The sequence below is a fragment of the Ascidiella aspersa genome, chromosome 8 (assembly GCF_963924565.1).
Source record: "Ascidiella aspersa chromosome 8, kaAscAspe10.2, whole genome shotgun sequence".
Classification (NCBI taxonomy): Eukaryota; Metazoa; Chordata; class Ascidiacea; order Phlebobranchia; family Ascidiidae; genus Ascidiella; species Ascidiella aspersa.
In genome coordinates, this window is record NC_139454.1 from 11,547,619 (window position 1) to 11,569,547 (window position 21,929).

The 21,929-nt window shown below is 37.9% G+C and overlaps 2 protein-coding genes across 2 annotated transcripts in view; both read right to left on the reverse strand.

The window, feature by feature from the left end:
- Positions 1 to 4,714: 4,714 nt before the first annotated feature.
- LOC146136113 (solute carrier family 22 member 4-like) lies at positions 4,715 to 6,043 on the reverse strand. The gene is made up of 2 exons (XM_083396159.1): positions 5,822 to 6,043; positions 4,715 to 5,140 (listed from the first exon to the last, which is right to left on the reverse strand). Exons 1-2 carry the CDS (start codon positions 6,041 to 6,043, stop codon positions 4,715 to 4,717), a joined length of 648 nt encoding a protein of 215 aa, XP_083252285.1.
- A 3,725-nt stretch (positions 6,044 to 9,768) lies between these two features.
- The window catches only part of LOC146136114 (protein transport protein Sec31A-like), a 29,681-nt gene continuing 17,520 nt past the window's right edge, over positions 9,769 to 21,929 (reverse strand). The window contains exons 14-26 of the mRNA XM_083396160.1: positions 19,605 to 19,783; positions 18,538 to 18,664; positions 17,824 to 17,978; positions 16,804 to 16,983; positions 16,486 to 16,633; positions 16,110 to 16,174; positions 15,794 to 15,896; positions 15,200 to 15,288; positions 14,078 to 14,287; positions 13,527 to 13,724; positions 12,106 to 12,249; positions 11,471 to 11,542; positions 9,769 to 11,140 (exon numbers count right to left, since the gene is read on the reverse strand). Coding sequence (XP_083252286.1) covers positions 10,961 to 11,140; positions 11,471 to 11,542; positions 12,106 to 12,249; positions 13,527 to 13,724; positions 14,078 to 14,287; positions 15,200 to 15,288; positions 15,794 to 15,896; positions 16,110 to 16,174; positions 16,486 to 16,633; positions 16,804 to 16,983; positions 17,824 to 17,978; positions 18,538 to 18,664; positions 19,605 to 19,783 — 1,850 coding nt within the window. The 3' untranslated portion in view covers positions 9,769 to 10,960. The remainder of the gene's footprint in view (positions 11,141 to 11,470; positions 11,543 to 12,105; positions 12,250 to 13,526; positions 13,725 to 14,077; positions 14,288 to 15,199; positions 15,289 to 15,793; positions 15,897 to 16,109; positions 16,175 to 16,485; positions 16,634 to 16,803; positions 16,984 to 17,823; positions 17,979 to 18,537; positions 18,665 to 19,604; positions 19,784 to 21,929) is intronic.

Below are 21,929 nucleotides of genomic sequence, written 5' to 3' on the forward strand. Positions count from 1 at the left end.
AAAGCCAAATATATCAGAAGGCCACTGCAATGAAGGACAAATCAATCCTGTGACACAAAAAATCGCTGGCGTGGATCCAGGATTTTTGTTTGGGGTGTTCTATGACATAATTTTTAGGGGTGACGTCAAACATTTTGGTCACAACGTGACGTTACAAAGCTACGTCAAAGCATGGCGACAACAAGTTGAATATAATAAACGAGACGTTATAAATATACTTTTTCGATATATAAGCTCATATTGCCGTTTCGCACAACACAGTAAAGCTTTTGTATCGTTTAAGTAGACATAACGTTTCGTTATTGAGGGTAAAATGGTCGAATGGTAAGACATACCAGAAGCACAATTTAGATTTTGAAAAAAGTAAAGATTAAAGGGGCAAACAAACCAAAAAAACTTTTTTGGAAGAGGGCATGTCCACACGTGCCCCCCCTACCTGAATCCTTTCCTGCGAGTAATTTGTCAACAGATTAGGTAAACTAGAAGGCCACACATTAAAAAATTGGCGTATACACTTTGAAATCCGTATCCTTTCAAATAAATTTAATAAACGATACTTCTTTTTTTACCTTGTTTTTATTAAATACATTTCATTGGAGCCTATTGGGTAATTGCCAAACAAACTGCAACCCAACAGCATCAATAGCTAGAAAAGTGCAGCCATTAGGACCGCCACAACTGGCACGTTCGCGAAACTCGGTACACAGCGAGAACGACGCAAACTGCGACCGAAATAACATTCAGTAAACAAGCTGGCAAACGTCACTTCATGAACCACTTAGAGGTGGCTTTATTTAACTATAGCATTTCACTTTGAGAGAGGGGTATTGGAAAAAAGTGAATGCCACCCCAATGTCACGGAAGCCTTGGGAAATACTCAGAAGTGGGCTTTCGTAGAATTACGTGGAACAAGCCAATGTTTCAGCAGGCCTCGAAATTCCCCGCAGGGTCGTTTATATTTTGCGTATCTCGAAAAAGCAAGTCGCAATTCTGAGGCCACGACATTTTTATTGCTAGTCCGACGAATACGCCACAATACACGGTTTAGGTAAAATTCAACTGGTGGTATTTGTTTCAGGTTGGGTTCATGAATTTCTTTATGCGCGGCTTCTTATGAATTTTTCCGTTTTGCGTATCAAGTTCAATGAATAAACAAGTGCGCTAAATTAAGACTGCGTTAAACCAGTTAACAGAGAGGTTAAAAGTACTAAGTCATGTTAATTTTAAAATATTTTTATTTTATAAAGCCTTAACACGTTTTATCAGCACTGGGGAGCTTCGTAAATGTAGTTAATTACCAAACGTTCATCAGATCCAATTGCCAATACCACATAAACACAGCTGAGGATCTGCATAAGGCACATTAAAAATTCTCAACAATGAAAATAATGATGTAGGGTCACGTCTAGTGGTACAAACATGATATACACTGCTGGCAATTAATCTGAAACACGGCTAACTAATTGCCGCCCACCAAGCGTTTATTACGTCATACCATAGGGCGCTCGCTGTTTTTCGGAAACAAATCAAGTGAAATGTCGCTTTTTCCTCCGAAAGCTATTAAGTTTTGTGTTACTGAAAATGACGAAATTAGTTAAAACAATTGCGTAACTAAAGAGCGCAACGTAAAAATTCCCCCAGTCGATTGAAACTTTTTTGTAGCCGTTTTTTTAATGAAGGGTAAACGTCCCACGTTTCTATTCATTTCCATTTAAAATGTGCCAAATCACGCTTCAAAGTTCACCCCCCATAAATTGTTGAGCCTTTGCGGGGATTCGTGACAGATTTGCCTGAAATCGGACGCATTTGCATCAATTTGGGGCGAACGAGCTCAGGATACGTCCAACTCGGGCTTGGCTTTGATCGCCAGGAACGCGCAAGGTGGAGTGTCTGGAAAATTCGTAATTCATCACGATTCTTCCAGGTCGCGTGCCGCGCTAGCATGTCATTTGCGGCGGTTGGCGAAAGTTCAAACGTCAACAACTCCAGTTGCTGATAGTTAAGGGTTGAAGGGGTCTTCGGGGTTTCGCTACGGCTCCTCGGGGAGCATATAGGTGTGAACACCAGTGGTCTGAACCCTTGCTGTTAAACACTGTGGAGCATTGTTTTTCAACCTATGGGTCGCACGCAAAATTGGGTCGCTATTTTATTTGGTTGGGTTGCAGAATGCAGTAGTTTTATATGGTTAAGTTTGTAAAGATGGTTCCCCAAGAAAATTGAACGTCGAGTTGCAGCGATAATGCGAAGACATGACTTATTTTAACTAAATTCGAATTTATTCATGCGATTTTCCTTATATTTTGTTTTGTTAATTACAAAAAGCGAAAAATGTGCTGTTGTATTTACGCTTTTTATTTGGGTCGCTGCGAATAAGGGTTGAAAAACACTGCTGTTGAGTAAAACACCCAAAATGGTTAGACCCTTGAACAGTCGAGATGACGAAACTACATAGACAGAAGGGTCATAACATTTTTAAATTACACAATTTTTAACTAAGTCATAATATTATCTATCAAACTTTTTATCTTAACTAACGCGGATTGCCAAACTTGAGAGCAGTAAGGTTTCGACAATTGTTTCGTTTTAAAACATTATGTGATGTGTGCAAAAAAATGTTTACATTGGTAATCGTAGGGTTATAACGAAACCTTGGATTTGTGTCTCTTGTTACTTTGGTATCTCCAAGGTTTTGTTTACTTGATAAGCGTGCCGTTAGCTCAATAAAACACGCAAAGTTTCCTGCACGCCGTTTGCAGTAGCTTTACCGGCCCACCACTACATACGTAAACGGTATTCACGGATTTACTTCGTCTGATGTAATTATTGTCGCATTCGTGGAAACTCTGTATGCTTGTTAAATACTCGTTTAAATTTCAGATGAGAGTAATTAGTTTCACCGCCAGACAGGTTAAGGCGAAATTGGAGGGCAGGCGGTACACGAGTTTACATGATTGCCGTCCGTGCCTTAATTGATTGCCGATTCGCCCTCTCTCTGTTAGCATGTGGAAACAAGCGGAACACCGCAACAAAGTGACAACATTCACGAGGACTATGGACTGTGAGGTCGAAGTGTACAGTTTACAAATGTACATTACCCATGTATTGCCCAATGTGAATGCTGCTGGTCATAGATGCTTTCAACTAAAATATTTGCGTTTGGAGCTGTAATACTTCCAGAAAAAAACAGCTTATACCTATCGCCGTTTGTGACTTTATTGATTCATATTCAGAGAAACAAATGCACCCAGGCACGTTCCTCAGACGAGCTTTTGTCTTGCTTAACACAGCTAAATTCGAACGGCGTTGGCTGTACGATATGCATTATGCAGACGTAAACTCTTACCGTAAGTTCATGTAGGTTGCTTTCACCCGCGATCAAGCAACTGTTTATGCTCGAGTTGTTTTCAGGCGATAACTCAAGTTATATGTATATATACACATTCATATTCGTTACAAACTAGCTCGTGATAAACAATATAATAAAAACGGAATACGAAAGAGTTTAAGTGGCACTGTTAACAGAAAGTGGGCACAGCGTTTTTATCTATTACCCAAACAGTGCATCTGGATATTTAATTGTAAAAGAAGCACTATAGTATTACAAAAATAGTTTTATAAACGCTTTATCGTTATGTGTCAAACATAGCTAGACTAACCGCGGCAATAATTGCTTATGTCGGTTTATCGATTGACGTCAATAGCGAAATGTGGGCATATTGGGAAAATTCGAACACACTTTTCTGTTTACAAGGTGATTTCCCCTGGCGCCATGACGTGCAATAGAAAGGGCGTGAGTCAGCAATATCGTTGCGCAAACTGGTGGCAATTTAGCAAAGGGCACAGGCGGTGCACTACAATAGCGATCCGCTATTGAATTTTATGGTGACATTTAGTTGGCCTGCATATTGTGTTGTAGAGTTGACCACAGTGGGTCTGTTGCGCCATGCGCACTTCAGATGACTGGGCGCCGGAAGTATGTTACAGCTAACTGCCGTAAGCTCAAAAGCTTGTTCGAGCGAAAATGTCCTGTACTTTGTATCACTGCGTGTAATAACATCAATTAAATGAGATGTTTTAAACCGTCCATCGAATAGAAGCTATATCCGTGCATATATTTGAACAATGCGCAAGCTGCCACGGCAACGTATAAGTGACAAAGTGATGACAACTAGCGGTACAGAAAAACTGACACATACCCACTATTCTGCTGTAAGGTGTTAGCTAATTTGCTCCACTTTTCTGAAATAATTAATGATTACTATGAAGGGAAAGCGATTTACCCAGCAGCTAAATGCCAGGGAGAAAGACGCAGTTCACATTTCACATTGCTATAAGTTTGTTGTTTTACTTACTTGTTGCGAAAATTCCATACAGCGTAACAAAATTGCATATATTCTAACGACTAACTGCATCGAAAAATAACCTGCTCGTTGCCTTAACGCCCAGTTTCCTGTAATCCTATACACTATTCGCTTTATTCTGCTTAAGATTTTGTTACGTATTGGGTTCGATTTGACGTTAAGGTGTTGTCACACCACAATATTACCGGGGGCGTCTTTTTTCAATATTTTGGACAAAGTGTGTTGCTGTCACTTTGATTAGCTTTGTGTAATTCTATCAGACATCTGATTATATAATTATGTAAATCGAAAAAAATTGAAGTGACATGGCTTACGAAAGGTTTTTTTTTCGGCTTGCAAAAGGTACACAAAGTCTACTGGTTTTCTTGCTCTTTAGCGTCTTCAAGCGGACGCATTTCTTGCGAAACTTGCAACGTTGGATCTCGCGCAGACATCCCTGAAGCGCACCATCGCTTGCGCGACATCTCTTTGGCTTCTGCGACGCTCTCAGGCAGCTTGGTTCCTTTCGTTTCGGGCAAAAACGCGCAACCAAAAGCGCTCAGCAAAACCAGGCCTGCGACAACTAACGAAGGGACTAGAATGTCGCCACTTTTGCCGACGTAAATGAAAAATGGTGCCAGAACGGCACCAACTTTTGACGCTACGACGACAAAGAACATTACGGTTTGCCTCACTTTTGTGGGAAACAACTCTAAGATTTGAACATAAACAATGGCGTAGACAAAAGCCATTAAGAACTTGCCCAGCATATCGAGCGATATAAGGATTGCCACTTGATTCTTTGGCACAAAGCAAGTCAGGATCATAGAAAGTCCAAACAGTGTTGTTGGCAGAATGTAAGAGTTGACCCTGCCAAGTTTTTGGCCGCATACAAAAAATAAAATTCCACCGCCCAACTCCGACAAGCTCGATAAAAATATATTTAAAAATCGGTTTGCACTTAGATTGTTGGTGTTGAAGCCTAAAGCATAATACATGAAACCAATGGTACACCACATGAATGCCGAAATCACAAGTCGAAACAACAAAACCGGCTCTTTTCCAATCTTAACAATGGTTTGAATGACGGTAAATGTTTCTTGACTCTCGCGTTTGGGAATAAAAACTATTTTTTTGCCACAACCTTTGTTTATCCTGGAAATGTTTTGGGATACTTTTTTCGCCTCACTCACCCTACCAGTTGCAAGTAACCAGCGTGGTGTTTCGTCGATTAACCAGTAGTAGGGGATATAGAGAACACCAATTAAACCATAAAATCGTAAAAACCAACGCCAGTTGCGCAACCAGTAAGCTAATGGTGACATAAGCATGTAGCCTAACGAATATCCTAAAAGAAGGATAAAATACATCCAAAGGCGATATTGTTTTGATGTCATTTCGGAACCTATTACAGAGGCAGTGTTGTAGTTCACAAGGCTACCTACACCGCTTAAAAGAAATAAAAGTGCGTATGTCCAAACCTTTGTAGCAAAACTCAAAATGAAAACTATAATAAATTCCCAAGCGGTAAATATAAGAAATACTGGGCGCCTTCCAAAGCGGTCTGAGAGGTATCCGCTGATTGAAGCTCCGAGTAGGACACCTGAAAACCTTACCGAAGTAACTACAGGCTTCAACCACGCCCTGTCGCATACAAGGTTGAAATCGGTAACAGCTGAAATCTCAATTCCCTCAAAGTACATTGATTTACAGGGAATCTTTGTTTTGTTCTTTTGAGAAATGTTCCAAGATTCGAACTGAAAACACTTGCTTCTGGATATTTTTCCATCAGTATTTTCCAACGGGATCGTCAAATTAAGGATTCGTTCCGTATGCAAATTTCCGCTGTGATTTGTATGGTCGATAGTTAGATCTTTCAATTGATTTTTACCCTGAACATCGCATCTATGTGGTGGCGTAAAATGCAGGATTAAAACTAGAAAGGCTGAAAATCCATTTGGAATCGACGATAAAAACAAAAGTAAGGAGAGACGCCTTTCATAGTGTCCCAGGTTTTCTAGGCCTAACATAATCTGTAACTTTAAAATATTGTATTAACTAAAGTTAAAATCAAAACCTAGTACACTACGGAACAACTTCATAGAAGGCCACTCACGCAGCACTAAATTAAAAAATATTTTCACAAGCTAACTTTATATTATTGCTAGTATTTGATTTTATTTTTTAACATATGAATTCATTTGAATTAAGATATACTGACGATGCCTTGATTGGCGAAATATATATATATATCTTTTAAGATCTGTTATTGTGTCTGACCTGAATTGCTAGCTTTGCTAGAATATTTTGCTGTTACACCAATCAAATATATTTATACCTTTTTAAACGGAAAGGCATAGCAAATGTCATGATTGGTTTATTTTTTAATTTATCACGTAGATTCAAGTGTCACGAGCATGTAATACTGATTTTCTTTCATAAAAAGACAAAAAAAAATACGGGAACACCTAACAACTTCTCAAAGCACACAGTTTGAGAACCACTTCACTATACCCGTATTATTAAAAAAAACAGCATGTTAGCTATGAAATAAAACTGCTTTACTGGTGGCCCTGCGTCTCAAACGGTCATTCAATGTCACAAAAGAAGCAAAACAACCCGAGTCTTATAGGTAGGACACTTTATTGCCATTAAGGTAGCTAAAAACGTTATTTTTCTTTTACTTTTTATGTTTCCTACGTTCTTGGCTAAGCAGTAAGGTTTTAGCTACAGTACGCCAAATATTAGGACAACGCAATCTAGAAACGCTGCTTCGGAAACGTATAACTTGCCTTCTTACTGGAAAACTAAGACGCATTTTTATAGTTTCAATTTTATTTACCTGTTTCCTGCAGGACCGTACATCGCGACGTTTTTAACACGCCTTCCTTGGGCGACAGTAATTTGTTTTTATTGAGTCGCTTTGCTGTAAGGCATTTTCTTTATTGCAAGCTTGTTTCTTCAAAATATGCCGGAGGATATTCCATTAGTAAAACCGTTAAAAGAACGTTCTTCTAATTGTCTGGAAAGTCAATGGTACTAGCACCTCCACCCGTCTCGAACGTCACCGTCACCTCTTAAGGCCGCTTATGAAGCTCGCCTACCATCTTAGCCTTTGATTCAAACCCCATAAATCCTTGCCACTAAAGTTGCGTATTGAAGTGACTCGAATTCTCTGCAAGCCAAGATAAAGTTGTTCGACCATATTATCAAACGTGGGCACCGCCTTGAACGAACACATTTGACCTTTGTACGAGCCATTTTTTTCATAGCTTCATATCGCCATATTTTTTATACTGTTTTTCGTGTCATACAAACCGACAGACCACTTATTTGTGGGTTTTAAATCCTATTTGCCTGCAAAATTATAACGACAATTGAAGACAGTGTGAAAACCTTATCCGAAGACAGTGCGAAAACCTTAGCTAACACATTTAAAGTGTTTGTCTGACAAATTAAAGTTAAAGGCTTTTCACAATAAACAAATATATTTTTAGACGGAAATCATCCCTTTAAAACACATTTTTACGACGCTACACCTCATCCGCTTGATAACAAATTTAGACCTTTAATTATACAGCGGAAAACGTTTATGCTCTATAAAACTCTTTTGGCGCAAAAGATAAGTAGGAACGTAAGCCGCAAAAAAATTACTAGATAAAAACATTACATTGCTGTACAAATGGAAGTATAGACTACATCTATATCTTATTTGACAGAAAACACTACTTCGGTAAATGGATATCATAATTTTAAGGATTAAAAGACCCAATCTGAAAAAAAGTTAAGTGTTTTTCAACCGTATTGTATGATTTGGGCCTATATATAACTCAAAAAATGTTCCAGCTCATCTGGCCAGAAAAAAGCCGCCAAGGCATTCCATGTCAATTCACTATAGGCCAGTGGGGATAGAAATTATAGCAACTTATATTTATTTGGTCGTGCCAGAATCGACGTTCATCGAAAAACCGTCAAAATAATAAAACAAACTAAGCGCTAATGAACAAACTTAATATAAAAATAAAGCAAGAATTTTGTTTAAATTTGAAAGGCGTTGTGCAGGCTTAAAGTTAACACTATAATCTTTGTACTAAAAGTGTAGAATGTTAAATTTGTATTTGTTGATAAAATTTAGTATGATTTAACAGTGAGGCGTGGGAAAATGTTTAAACTTGGGAGCAAAAAATATCTTGGTTTAGTTACGAATTCCCGATGTAATGTTTTGGTTTACAATTCTTTGCTACGTGAACGCAAATGTTATGCAGCTATTTTTTAAATAAATATTCTGATTCTAGATAAAAGCAAGGATAGATCCAGGATTTTTCATAGAGTTTATAAAGATGATGTCACGAAGTCGCGCGAAACGCTAAACAACTTTTCGGGTTAATACAGAAAAATTGGAAGCAAGTGTAATGATATGTTTCATATATTCAGTTATAGTTTGCAAAAAATTGAAATTATGTTATTTTGAAACACAAAATGGCAATCACGCTCTCAAAATGGGTTAAAGCATAACATTGATAAACAGTTAATTTTTAACGGAGATGTCCTAGATTGATTCTTAAAGTGTTTTCGGTGCTGATTCTAAAAAGCACGTTAGGTTTACTCGAATTTTAATTTTTTCAATACTGTGCTGTATTCATAATATAGGCACTTTGCGCACGGTGACATTAACCATCATGTATGTCAAATATCCCAAATTGCATTTAGCAATACCACATAATGCCCTAATTAATGCGTTTTTCACTTCCTCATCATGAAAGTCTTGAATTCTCTCTAATAAAGCAGAAGATGTTGGTGAATGGAATTTTAAAAACCTAACGAAAGTATAAAACCAATTCTATTTTCCAGGCAGGTTTATACAGCCTTACTAGATATGTGTCTCTTTCACGAGGAAAGTCTGAACTGCTTGTATTAGAATTCAAATAAAACAACTTGCTTGACAGTAATGGGTTAATAAGAGAAAGGAAATAAAACTTAGATCTAGGTTTTTTTGCTACAGTCATTAATTAATAGAAAATAAGGAATACAAGCAATGAAACCACGCTGCTTTATGCGCTTCTGGGACAGCCGTGCTACCAACAGCATTACTTTAGAAGAGACAGGCCTAGACGAGAACACCTCCGTTTGAACCCACTGATCTAAGATTTTTTCCAACAAAATTTTAAGCTATTTGGATAACGTTAGGCTGTACTACGTCTTTATTCCTATTTTAATTAAAAATAAGTTATTATGGAGAAAGTTAAAAATCATTAACACTTCAGTATCTTCTGACGAAAAAGGTTTTAGACGTGCATAAAAACCACCATTAAAATGACAATTATCTAAAAATTTTACCGCCACCATAGGCGGTCATAAACCAACCACAGTGTTAGCAACTGAACGCAGCTTGTATTCTCGAAACGCAAAATGCCATATTGTTGCCATTTCACAATCAAAAAGGAAAATGTTCGCGTTCTTCCGTTTTTTCGCGAAACAAAATGTTGTAGACAAAGATTTCGGCGGCTTACAGCGCTCCGTCAAATTAAAAGCTGTATAAAATTACGCAATCGTTTTAGTGCTGATACGATTTATTAAAATTGCAGTCACAAAACGAAAAATAAACACCACGAACGTCTGTTTTGCTTTAAACCCTTCATCCTCGTTCATACAGAAGCAGCTCGTAAAGTGGCAGAAATAGTATAATTAAGAATAGACTTTGTACAAAAGTTTCTACGACAACACAACACCACAAACACAGAGAAGGCCCGAAAATGAATATTGAATAAGTCACATGCTATATATAAAATGCATTGACAACAACATTTTTCATACAGCAGCCGAAGTAATGATACCAACAAGCGGTGTTATGACACCAGTTAATCCAATGCCGAAAACCCTTAACCGTGTACCTAAATTGTACACTTCTATGCTTTTTCATGATTTTCGACTTGAAAATAAAGCAGTTTAAACAACCTTCTGATTGTGCAACGTGCCACCACGCGGTGGAACAATTTTTTTACCATAGGGTGCCCAGAACAGCAACTCAGTAGTTCAGTCAAGCTACTGTTAAAATACATTTTTAGCTTAAAAGATTACAGGATTTTATATGTTAATAAAGACAGTGGAAGCTTCGTTGTTAGGTACTTCTACCTTAAAAACCGCGACAAAAGCAAATTATCGTTATAAGCCTCTTTCGTTCTAATTTTGTTAATTTTATATTTTGCTGGCGTGTTGCACTCATTTACAAGACGAAGCACAACACATTACACGTTTCAATAAATACAACACGCATCATTATATTATTGTTTGATAAACTTCATACCTCTTATTGAAGAAATGTTACAACTTTTTCTGTCGCACAAAAAAATGTAACGATACAACAAATCGAGGGTATTCATTTAAATTAAAAAACATCGCTAGAATACAAAATACTTTCCATTTAATTTTAAACCAACAAAAATTTTAAAATCTAATTACCGTTTGTTTATAAGTTTAACACTCGAGTGTCCAATTGTCGCGAAATGACGTTTAAGTTTTAGTTCACGCCAAAGGAAAAAAAATGAAACAAAGAATTTAAAATCCCGCGCGGGAATTGTGACCTCAATTTCCGGCCAAACTTGTCCAACTTTCACAACCTCTTAAATCCGCAGGTTGGTGGCGATTTGAAGCAACGATTTTACTCCGGGCATAAATGCCGAGATTTCGGAGAAGTTGGAATGCGAGACAATCTGCTGATGGTGACGTAAGCCTCCCGCGTAGTCGCGCATCTGGATGGACTGCGCCACCTGGTGGAGGCCGCCGATCACGTTCGGGGAGAGCTGTGTGTCGTCACAACACAAAGTAGTTGGTTACCAAGTGTGGATTTTGTGTGAATATGCGATTATGCATGCATTAAAAACAACTTCTCGTTATAATGAGATTCGTGCTAAATGTAAACCTTCTATAATACCCAAATATATAAAAATAAATTATTCAAGCCTTGTAGTCTAATACCCTCCTATACTTCGTGTAACACAAACTTTTGTTGTAAAACTATGATTACGTCATTAGCATCCCAAAAATAAGCTTGGTTTTGGTACGTCATAAAATTTGAGATCGGTCTTATACGGATCTTGGAACTTGAGTCACTTAACTTAACGTGGACTCACCGAGTTAGCACGGAGTTTGTCGTATAGAAATTCCAATCTTCCAGTACAATCCGTGATCTTTCGTTTTGTTTGCTGTGAAAAATAAAAAATGAATTGCATAACCAATTACAACACACACCTGATTTTTGTTTAAGCGGTTAAAACTACACATCAGTAATTGTCTCTCATGTTAACCTATTATGCGAGATTTCCGTTACCAACAACCATTTCTTTAAACGTTTTTAAAGGTTATTGTAATTTTTTATTTGTTGTCAAAAAATATAACCGAGAAATCTTTCGTCGGTTTTACATTTCCCAACGATCTTCACTATGAGCTATTTTAGGTCATTTAAAACAGTGTTTCTTAATAAGGTGAATGGTTTACCCCAGGGTAATTTTTTTTTTTGCAGGGGTGAAAATAAGGGTGAACCTTTAGAAATGGATGATAGCTTGCGAAACAACCTAGGACATTTTGTGCTGTTATATATATATATGCGAGATTATCATGAGACAAGGGTAAATGAAATTTGGAGATAGATGTTAGGGGTGAACGAAAGTAAAAAAAGTTTAAGAAGGATTGATTCCAAACACACTTTCAAAGGATTGATTCCAAACACAGTTTCAAGGGTTACGTTAACCAAATGCTTGCAACTTACTGCGTTGGCACTCGGATGGTTGGCGCACTTTTGTATCAGCTCGCCGAGCTGAGTTTGGAGAACCTGGTGTTCCTGGGGTATTGGGTCTTTCGGCACGTCCTTCAGGGCCCCGGTGGGTACGGAGGCGACGGGGGCTGGGGCCTGCTGAAACACAAAAAAAACGGGGTCAGGTTAAGCAACGTCTGGTGACACCCTTATCCGGTGCAAAGACAAAGCCACAAGTCGCAGTGATTTTTAAACTTTTTGCTGCAGTGCACTAGTGAATCTCGAAGGAATTTCAAGTGTGTCGCGCACAATGCATTTTGCAATTTTGGCAAACAATCTGCTCGCTACGAGATTCAGGCAAGTATTAAGGACTTCATAAGGAAAATATTTTTTAATTTAATGATAATAATATCGTATTTTGATATTATCTTGTACTATACCTAGGGTAATTGTCAAGGTACAACTGCAATGTACTGTAATGACGAAGGTGTGCCGCTATACCTAAAAAAATTGAGAACCACTTGTGTAGTGTATAGTAAACAACAGTCAAGGTGAAGCATTTCGTTAAACCTGAACTAAACCGGAACCGCTAAGTTTGTCATTTTACGGTTGAAAAAAAACCAGATGATATTTGTAAAAGAATTTCTTCACAATAATAAAAAAGAACTTATGTTATTTTATGGGCTATGTTGCAAAACTAATTTAAATAAAGTCTCGAAAACTCTAAACGACCGAGTTTTATATGCGTAAGCGGCCAAGGCCCCTAGAGTCAATCCTTCGAAGGACCAACGTTTTTTCTTAAAATTGGGTTCCAATATATATAAATAATAAGCAAACGTACAAACGTGTTGTATATAAGAAACAATGCATAATTTTAATACATTCCACATAAATCTACACAATCATCTAAAAATTGTATAAATTTACTATAACAACTACAGCCTAAAACTAAGTACAAATTATTAGCTGTTAAGTGTTGATGGAAGGTTTAACTTTAAAGTAAGCTAAGTTTTAATTTTCACCACATGGGATGTATAATTAATTTTGCGAGCTATTTTAATTGCTTTAATATTTAACTTTAACCAATCTAAGCCTATGTTACGGCTACAGAAAGTTGACAAAACGGTATCGAAATCTAAAACAACAAGTTCTACATTTTTGTACCTCTTCATTGCAAAAATCACTTTCTTCGGAATACAACGATATATCCTGTTTGTGAAAACACGCCAAACGGTAAAGTAATTTTTGGTGAAACCAGAATAAAAATATTTTATTTAAACATTAAATATATAACTCGCAAAATAATTTAGTTGTAGCATAAGACAACCATGTTCACCGCTACATCGAAAATATCAACATCTTTAACCCGTACTGTACAGTGTAGTTTAACATATGTTGTCTTTTTATAAATTTTACTCTGAGCATTTGATAAATACCTGCATATCTTGCATCATCATGTTTGGCGCTGGCTGAACAGGGTTAGCCCCCATGGTTGGTTGAGGGGGATAAGCGCCCATCATTGGGGCTCCGGGGGCCATGGGTTGTCCCATAAGGCCGGGGTGAGGGGCTTTTGGTTGCGCAGCCGGGGTCATAAGATTGAGTTCGCCCGGGTTGATGGTCGGTTGCATTGTTTGCTGAAGAAAAAGTTTGTATAAAAATGATAATATAATCCGATATGACAAAACTGAAAACAGTAGTTCTACTTGTCGTTCTCTTACTCTACTAATGAGTGACACACAGATAATAGCAATTGGAAGAAACTGTTTTTAAATGGTATTTCGTTTGAATTGATTCGACCGAGCACTATAAAGTGTCTATTTTGTACTGGAAGTTAGCATTGTTGTACCTTTACTAGGCTATTTTGTCGAACTAAAAGCATATGGCAGCGATATAACGTTTACACAGCTCCCTACACTGTTGCTGCCACACTACATGCGAGACGCAAGTCTCATATTCACAAGGTTTTGTAAAAATCACGTAAAAACACCTTTTTCTTTCTTGGTACCCTGTTGGGGTCCATGGCTGGTGGGTCGTTCCACCCACCAATCTGTTTCCTGGCCCCCAAATCGCCGGCCCCTGGTTGACCCTGTATAGGGACTGGGGTAGATGAAGGCTGCAGGGGCGGAAGGGGGGCGGGGCCGTTAGAGACTGGGGCTGCGTACGGCTGGAATGGGGCCGGTTGGTTTTGGGATTGTACCTGCAAAAAGCATATTTTTGACTTTTTTTAAAACTGAAATTAAAATTACATTTGGAGCCTTTATAAAATATTTTTCTATAAATGTTCCTATGGGTGATTATATCGGCTCGGAGCCGATAAACGATTCTATGTGACAAACAGTGTATCGATACTTTTGAGCACCAGCAGGGTGGTATCGGTATCGTAGCCGATATACCAAAGTAAGAGGAATTTTAAGAATTTATTTTTTCATAATTTTTGCAGCGAGCGATTCTACATTGAAAGGATAATGGATTATAACTATAAACTTCTTAACAGTGAAGCAAATTTCGGTCTAATAACCGGTAAAATATAGATTTCGTGTATTTTGTTTCTTTTGGCATGGTAATGACGTAATTTTGTATCGTATAGGAAGGCGATACTCTTTCAGACTATTCGCAACTCTTCGCGAAGCTTCATTGATTTTCGTGCAACATAATAAAGAAATGGATAACACGAAAACGTAAATAGATAGCAAAAAATAACTTTCGGACTTTGGGATGTTTATGAAAATGGCTAATACACGAATTCAAACACAATTATGTCTCAATCAATTTTGCGTGCTTTGACGAAGCTTCAGTTAACAGATTAATAACTGCAATCATAGATATTAGCTTAACGAATTGGACTTAAAACCATTAAGTACTCAGACTATTTTCTGACAAATCGTTGTATTATTGTTCCCTAATACTTAAATGGGGTCAATCGATAATACACAAGACTATTTTTTTATTTTAATATTCTTTCAGTTTGCTTTACGTTCATCGATTTCTACAATATCGTTGTACTATCGTCAATGACGCGTTACGAATCCAACACGAACCAGAGGCACGAAAAAATTGGTAATTCGTTTTTAGTAATCCAACTTAAACGAACAACTTAATAATAAAGTACCGGCATCATCATTGGGCTTCCCATCATGCCTGGCGACGAGTTTGCGGACGGTTGAGGAGTGTAAAGGCCGCTGGGGGCCGTCGAAGCGCCTATGAGTGGAGAAGTGTGGGTTAATATTGGTGCAGTATAAGGTAGAAAACGAAAGAATGACGACAACATAAAACTAGCTTGATGCATTTATTTATTTATTACGCGTTTAACTAAAATATGACTTGTTTCATTTATTTGGATAAATATTTTTCGCAAGTGATTCCCAGAATACAAAACTACTAATTCATTCTGTTGCTAGTCTAGACTCTTTAAGTAGTTAATAAAAACGGAGATCAAAGAAGAATCTTTATGCTATCTAATTTGGCAACGAACAATCTCATTGACCGTCATAGGAAATGTCGGATACTAAACCAGCGTGATAGTTGGAGAAAAAATAGTCGATAACCTCTTCCATACTTACTTAAGAATTAATAAGAGCGACTCATTTTTTATAGTAGCCATGCATACTTGCCTATGATTTTCAAGCTTAAAACCGGGGATGACAAAGGAAACCGGGTGTATTAAGAAGTGCCAATAAAAATTGTTTGATATCGGTTGTTTTACCTGGATATCGACTCCTTGGCTGTGACGCGTAGGGGTTGGATGGAGCTGGGTTTGGCTGAGACATTATTGGTTGAGGCTGCTGAGGCATAGAACGCTGGTTTGGCTGGAAAGCAAACAAGCCGTTATATATACTTATATTTAAATATACAATATACTTGTACAATACATAACACTCTAGTGATGCGCTAGTAAGCATTAAGTGAATTCCTGAACAAAGAAGGAAACGGTGTTTAGACGTATTGAATATCAATTTGTTATTTTTAACAATTTAGCAACATACTGTATAGTAAGAGGTGTTAAGTCCGCAGCATTTTACCTGGTAAGCATGCGGTTGCACGCTGTTGGAAAGTTGGTTTGGCGCTTGATTTTGCATTCCGTAACCTAAAAAAAACAGTTAATGTTGTTAGGAAACTTGTTATTTTAAACTGACTTTGTTAAAAAAAACGTATTTACTGCAACAAACTAGAACAATAAAATAGGAAATTTATTAAGGAAAAGCTGCCTACGTCAAGTTAAAAGCCTAATTAGAATAGGTCATCCGAAACGTGATACAAAATATCAAATAAAACCAGCATTGTTGTACAAAGTTGCTCAGATCTCGATTTAAAATAAATACTAAAAGTCATATTCTACAATTAAGAACTGCAACTTCTGACTGGCAGACAATAGACACCACCTCTCTTTGTACTTACCCCTTCTCTGAGGTTGTACTTGCACCTCCGGGCGTTGACCCGCTATCTTTCCCCCCTCCCGGGCAAAGGGGAAGGGTGGGGCTTGAGCCCCAGGTGCGATGTCACTTTGGGCGTGGAAAAGCCTATCCTGAAGGACCCGGATAACCTCCTGTGAAAGGGAATCGAACTTGCGACCATTGGAACTTGGTGGAAACAGGGTAATAGTAAATTTAGCCAAAGTCTAGCTAGGCATTCGCTACTTTACGAGCATGAAGAGCACTCCGCCATTTTAATCAATTCAAAATAACCGACAAAATATTTATTTACTGTGTTGAATACCTTGTTAGAAGTCTTTGGCAATATCTCCATTGCAGGTCCCAGCTCTCCTTGCGCGGCAAGCAATGACGCGTATTCAGCCATCTTGTCGGCAGAAGCCTCCCCCAGATTGGGGGGTGTACGACCCCCTTGGCTGTTTAGCTCCACCACGCGGAACAACACCATTATTTTCTCAATCAAATCCTGCAAAATTTTACCAGATTTAGAAATAAAATAAAAAGGATGTAATTGAAAAACGAGGAGTACTGATATTTTCGTGGAATGTAAAATTGTTGAGTTTTAAACATCCTAGATAAGTGGGTTGCAAGACGCTTTTGATGATTTGGCAATAAGCGTGACATTTCACCAAAACGAGTTGAACTGCATTGTCGAATCTAGCGTTTGGCTTAAAGGGGTGTTGCATTTTTAAAGATAACGTGTAGAATGTTTTTTAGAGATACTGGTACTTGTGGATTTGGGCTAAAAAATCCACCAAAGAGTCAAAACACTGCAAAGCAAAAAGAGATTGCTAAGATTATCAGTTAGTTAAATTTTCGTAGAAAGTACGGAACCCAGTTTAAAAAATATTATGAAATAAACCAAATCAAGTCATCTGCAATATAGCTTAAATCCGTCGTTCCCAATCTTATTGTTGTCACGACCCCCTTTCTAGTTTTCGAAAACCTACGCGGCCCCCAATTTTGGAGCATTACACATAAACCAGGTTTCAATCATATTATAAAGTACCTGTATTTGCGTCATATCGACATTTTATATATAAAAAATGTGTTGTGTGATTATAACGCAACACTGGAAAGTTGACTACAGTAATTTAAATAAGCCAACAAAATGGATTTCAAGTTTTTTTTTAATTCTAAAATATGATCTTACTTTAGATTTTTTTATGTATGTTTTCATATAATTTTTTTATTTTGCTAAATTACATATAGTACCGGGGCACGATTAAATATATCTCATGTACATTAGTGTGCCGTGGCGAATGGTTTGGATTATTGTCTTTAAGATGTTTTTTTCCCCACTTACCTGAATGGTTTTACTTGCGGGTTCGGCGCCGTGTTTGTGTGGTCGAACCTTATCCCAGCATTTCACCAGACGCTCAATATTGCCTGAGCAAATGTAGCAGAGGCAGGCGTGCGACTGATACGCTGGGCTCTCTTCGAGACGGGCACCCAACTCGTCTGAAGGATAAAAGAAGGGTGTTGACAAGAAAAAATGTTTTTTTTTTTCGTTTCGGAATTTTAAATTGTACATAATTTTCATTGTAAAGTTAACCACCTAACTGTAGTCTCTTTCTAACCAAATGCCTAAAACACAGTTGCAAACGCTTTTAATCTAAACTTTGTAAGTTTGTGAGTTTTTATGGATAGAAATCGCTCTTCTGATATAAACGAAGTATAAACCGACGTTTCGGCAGCAGCTTACCTCGTCAGGGTAAATGTGAGTTTTTTGTTAGGGTTTGCCGACGTTATTTTGCTAAAAGAACACTTACTAATTAAAAAAGGTACTAATTAAAACATTTAAGCAGGTAAGCGCTGCTAAGGGGAGTAATTAATTACTCATCCAAAATTACACGAGTTAAGTAATTAAAATGCAAGTTAATGTTCATTCCAACTATATAGTTAAAGGCGACACAATTTACCAATTCCATATAAGATAGTAGCCCAGCGATAGATGTTAACTATAGGTACCTGTACTAACACTAGTAACCGATCTTCTGGACCGAAACGAGTAACCTACCACAGAGTGCAACGAGTTCGTCGGGCGCCGCGTAAGTGAGTAGCGAGGCGAGTGCGTCTTTCCAGTTCTCCAACTCGCAACTTCGGACCACGCTGCTCCAGTCTTTAGTCACCACAGCAGAAAGGAGCTGAAAAGAGTAACGAGTTAGTTAAAAGTAGGTACGATTTTCCGGATGTTGATTGGCAGATCGTGCTACGCGGAAAATTCTATAAGAAACTGGTTTCACGCTGTATTTTTCAACGTCGAGATTATGTTTCTCATCCAAACGCGTTTTACTTTAATAACGAATACCGTGATGACGCGTAGCTGTTATAGGCAAATAGCTCTGTTTATACTGTACTTAAAAAACAACCAATTGTTTTACGCACGGACAAGTTTTTCCACACCGCATTTAAACATAAGCACATCGTGAAAATTGGATTGGCTTTTAAATATAATTTTTGGTCGCAGTTGGATGACACATTTGAAATGATAACCTCATTTGGTTAATTATATTCACTGGTCGAATAACAACTTGAGACTCGTTGCAATACAATCAATATTTTAGAAACATTTTATAGAAAGTGGAAAATTTCGTATACTAGGGCAGTGTTCCCGCTACGCGCATTTTTTTGCTCATTTTAGCACCTCCGCACGTGGCAAAAAAATAGAGGGGTCACTGCTGAAGGGATATTTTTTACATTTCATATTTTGCAGTTTGCCGACAAAAAACCGGACCGAATCGTTTTGCGATTAAAATATTTCCGCAAAATCAGCAAGCGCACTTTTTAACAGAGCTTTCCAACCAGTGGGTCACGAAGCTATTTCAGGTTGGTCGCGAAGTATTTGTAAATATTACAGTGTTTCATTAGATCGGGAAATTATTGCATTACCATTACGTAACATTTATGCACCGATGTAACCAATACGTCACAATTAGATATTTTGTGTCGTATTAACTATTTCAGTACGTAGTCAGTAGTAAATATGCACGTTTACGTAACTTTATTTGTTCGATCATATCTCATTGTGGGTCGCGAACTGAAAAAGGTTTGGAATCACTGCTTTAAAAGATTACAATATCTTACCCCGGCCAGTTTGGAGTCGGAAGTCGCGAAATATCTCCTTTGTGTCCTCTCGAGCAAGCTGCTCCCTCCAGCGTTGGCAATAACAATGGCGTCAGTCATGCGGTTGCCATGGATACAGAGGTCCACCGCCGCCTCGTAGTCTCCGATCAACAGAGCCTGGCTGATCATGCTGTCCAGGTCTGGAAGGAAATTGCGGGGTTTATTGGAGTTATAAAAAACATTTTCTTGGATAAATGAAGACCAACAGGCTGGAAAGAATAAATACTAACATTAAAAAAATACTATAACAGAATTCAAAAATTTGAAACAACTTTAATTGAAAAAAATATTTTTTTAGAAGGAAATATCTATAGAATATAAGAAACAAAATCCGAAAACTTAATTTGTGAGAAACGTCAAAACTAAAGTGGGGAATATGGGAACTTGGCATGTTAAATAATAAGTGTTGGTCATATAAAAAACAGATCTCATTACCTGCCAAGAAAAGTACAGAATCCGTTTTTTGTTTAAAAAGTGTAATTTAACTTATGAGTACAAATAGAATCATGTTGTTTTTCAATTTGAATTAAAATTGCAATAACCGATTTATTATTGATTAAAAAATCGCACTGATAGGAATAAAGTGTTTCCAGTACGTTTTTTTGATTTGTAAACAAACAGCAAAAATACGCATAAATTTCTAAACTAACATCCACGAATGTCGCTAAACCCTACACAAGCATTAAACTAACAATCCCGAAATTGATCCAAGAAACGCGCAGTGTTTTTGCAAAAAATAAAGAAACGTTGAACAACGTCTGAAACGACAGAAAACATACTTGCAACTACTAACTTACTACAGCTACAATTTAGTCAAGTGGGCAGAAACAGAATAATAGTTGGTTTACAGGCAGTCAACTGTTTCAAAATAACCCTCGCAACAAAAAAGCTTTGGTCAGAAAACAGTCATGCTCCTATCGTTGTGACGAAAGAAATGTTCATACACCTTTTTTTCGTATATTTGGCTGAAAAGCACAATTCATTTTTAATTGTTCAAAAGTCGTCCAAAATGGTTGTATTATTCACCCGCCTAGGGTTTAACGAAGTGTATTTTTTTAAATATGTTTATAACTTTAAAATATATCTGGTTTTGAAACTACAGTGTATAATCATTTGCTCGTGCACCACCCACATTTTTATCGTCGAACTGTAACATTTGAGGACTTCGCACATAATCAGAGACATCTCATTCGTCGCCACTACGTGGGGTAAAGAAGGAGGACGTCACCGATCCAAGCAGCTAGTTAGGCCGTTCACGCTTGGCGGCACATGCCGGAACGCAATGCGCTTTTCGCATCTGGCTTCCTATTCACCAGAAGCGCTGGGCCGAGTCGACGAAAAGCAGAATGCGGTTGTGAGGTTCGGTGCTTAGGGTCGCTACCGATTCAACGCTGGGTCTTGGACGCGAGATTAAGTGTGGCTGACTAGCGATGACGTTGTGTGATCTGTCGTTGACGTTACCGCACAACAAGGTGGCCTTTGCGGTCTTACTAGGCGGAGATAGTCGCAGGCGGATCACTTGAATATGTTTAGAATCGATGCTGTATTTTTGAAATCCACCGCGGTTAATTAATAGGCCAACGTTTGCTTTAGTTTAGTGCAATTCGCTTTATTTGGTCATTATTGTTGTTAAGAGGTTTGTCACAAGAAAGGTGTTATTTTTTTTTAGATTTAAGCCAATAAATAGTATATCGCGCTAAGTCGTCAGTGTGAATTGAATTTGGGAAAAAATGCTAGGAGTTAAAAGTCGTTAATGAGTTTTATTTTTGCAAAGTAGGAATACGAATCAGTTAAAACAATCGCTTTGGTCGGCTTTCGAATAATAACCATAGCTAAATTCGTCAGAAGCTACTTTACTGCCATTTATGTAACTTTTTGCAGCAAGGTTGTGCTGTCGTTTATTATTGTCTATGCAGGTGGTTTAATTTGCTGGTTTGAAAATTTCTCATTTTAAAGTTTGACAAAGAAAAAAGGCGCTATGTACTAGTTAGGAAGTACATCTACAGGAAAAGAACGACATCCAGGCTTAAGAGCGTGACGATGCCTTAAGATATGTGCTTAATATGAAAGCAGATATGAGAGAGCGTAAGATTACGAGTGGTCCTGTGGCGGGTAAAGTGGCCAATACAAACAATGCCAAGTCAAGCTGGAGCAGCGCGCTGTGTGAGGGTGGCTGGGGTGTCAAGGTATATCTACCAGAGATGTTGGGACTCAAGGCTGGTGTTTTCATTTTAATCACAATACGAACGCGTTTGCTGTGCCTTACCATTTGTCCTGCCGTGTCTT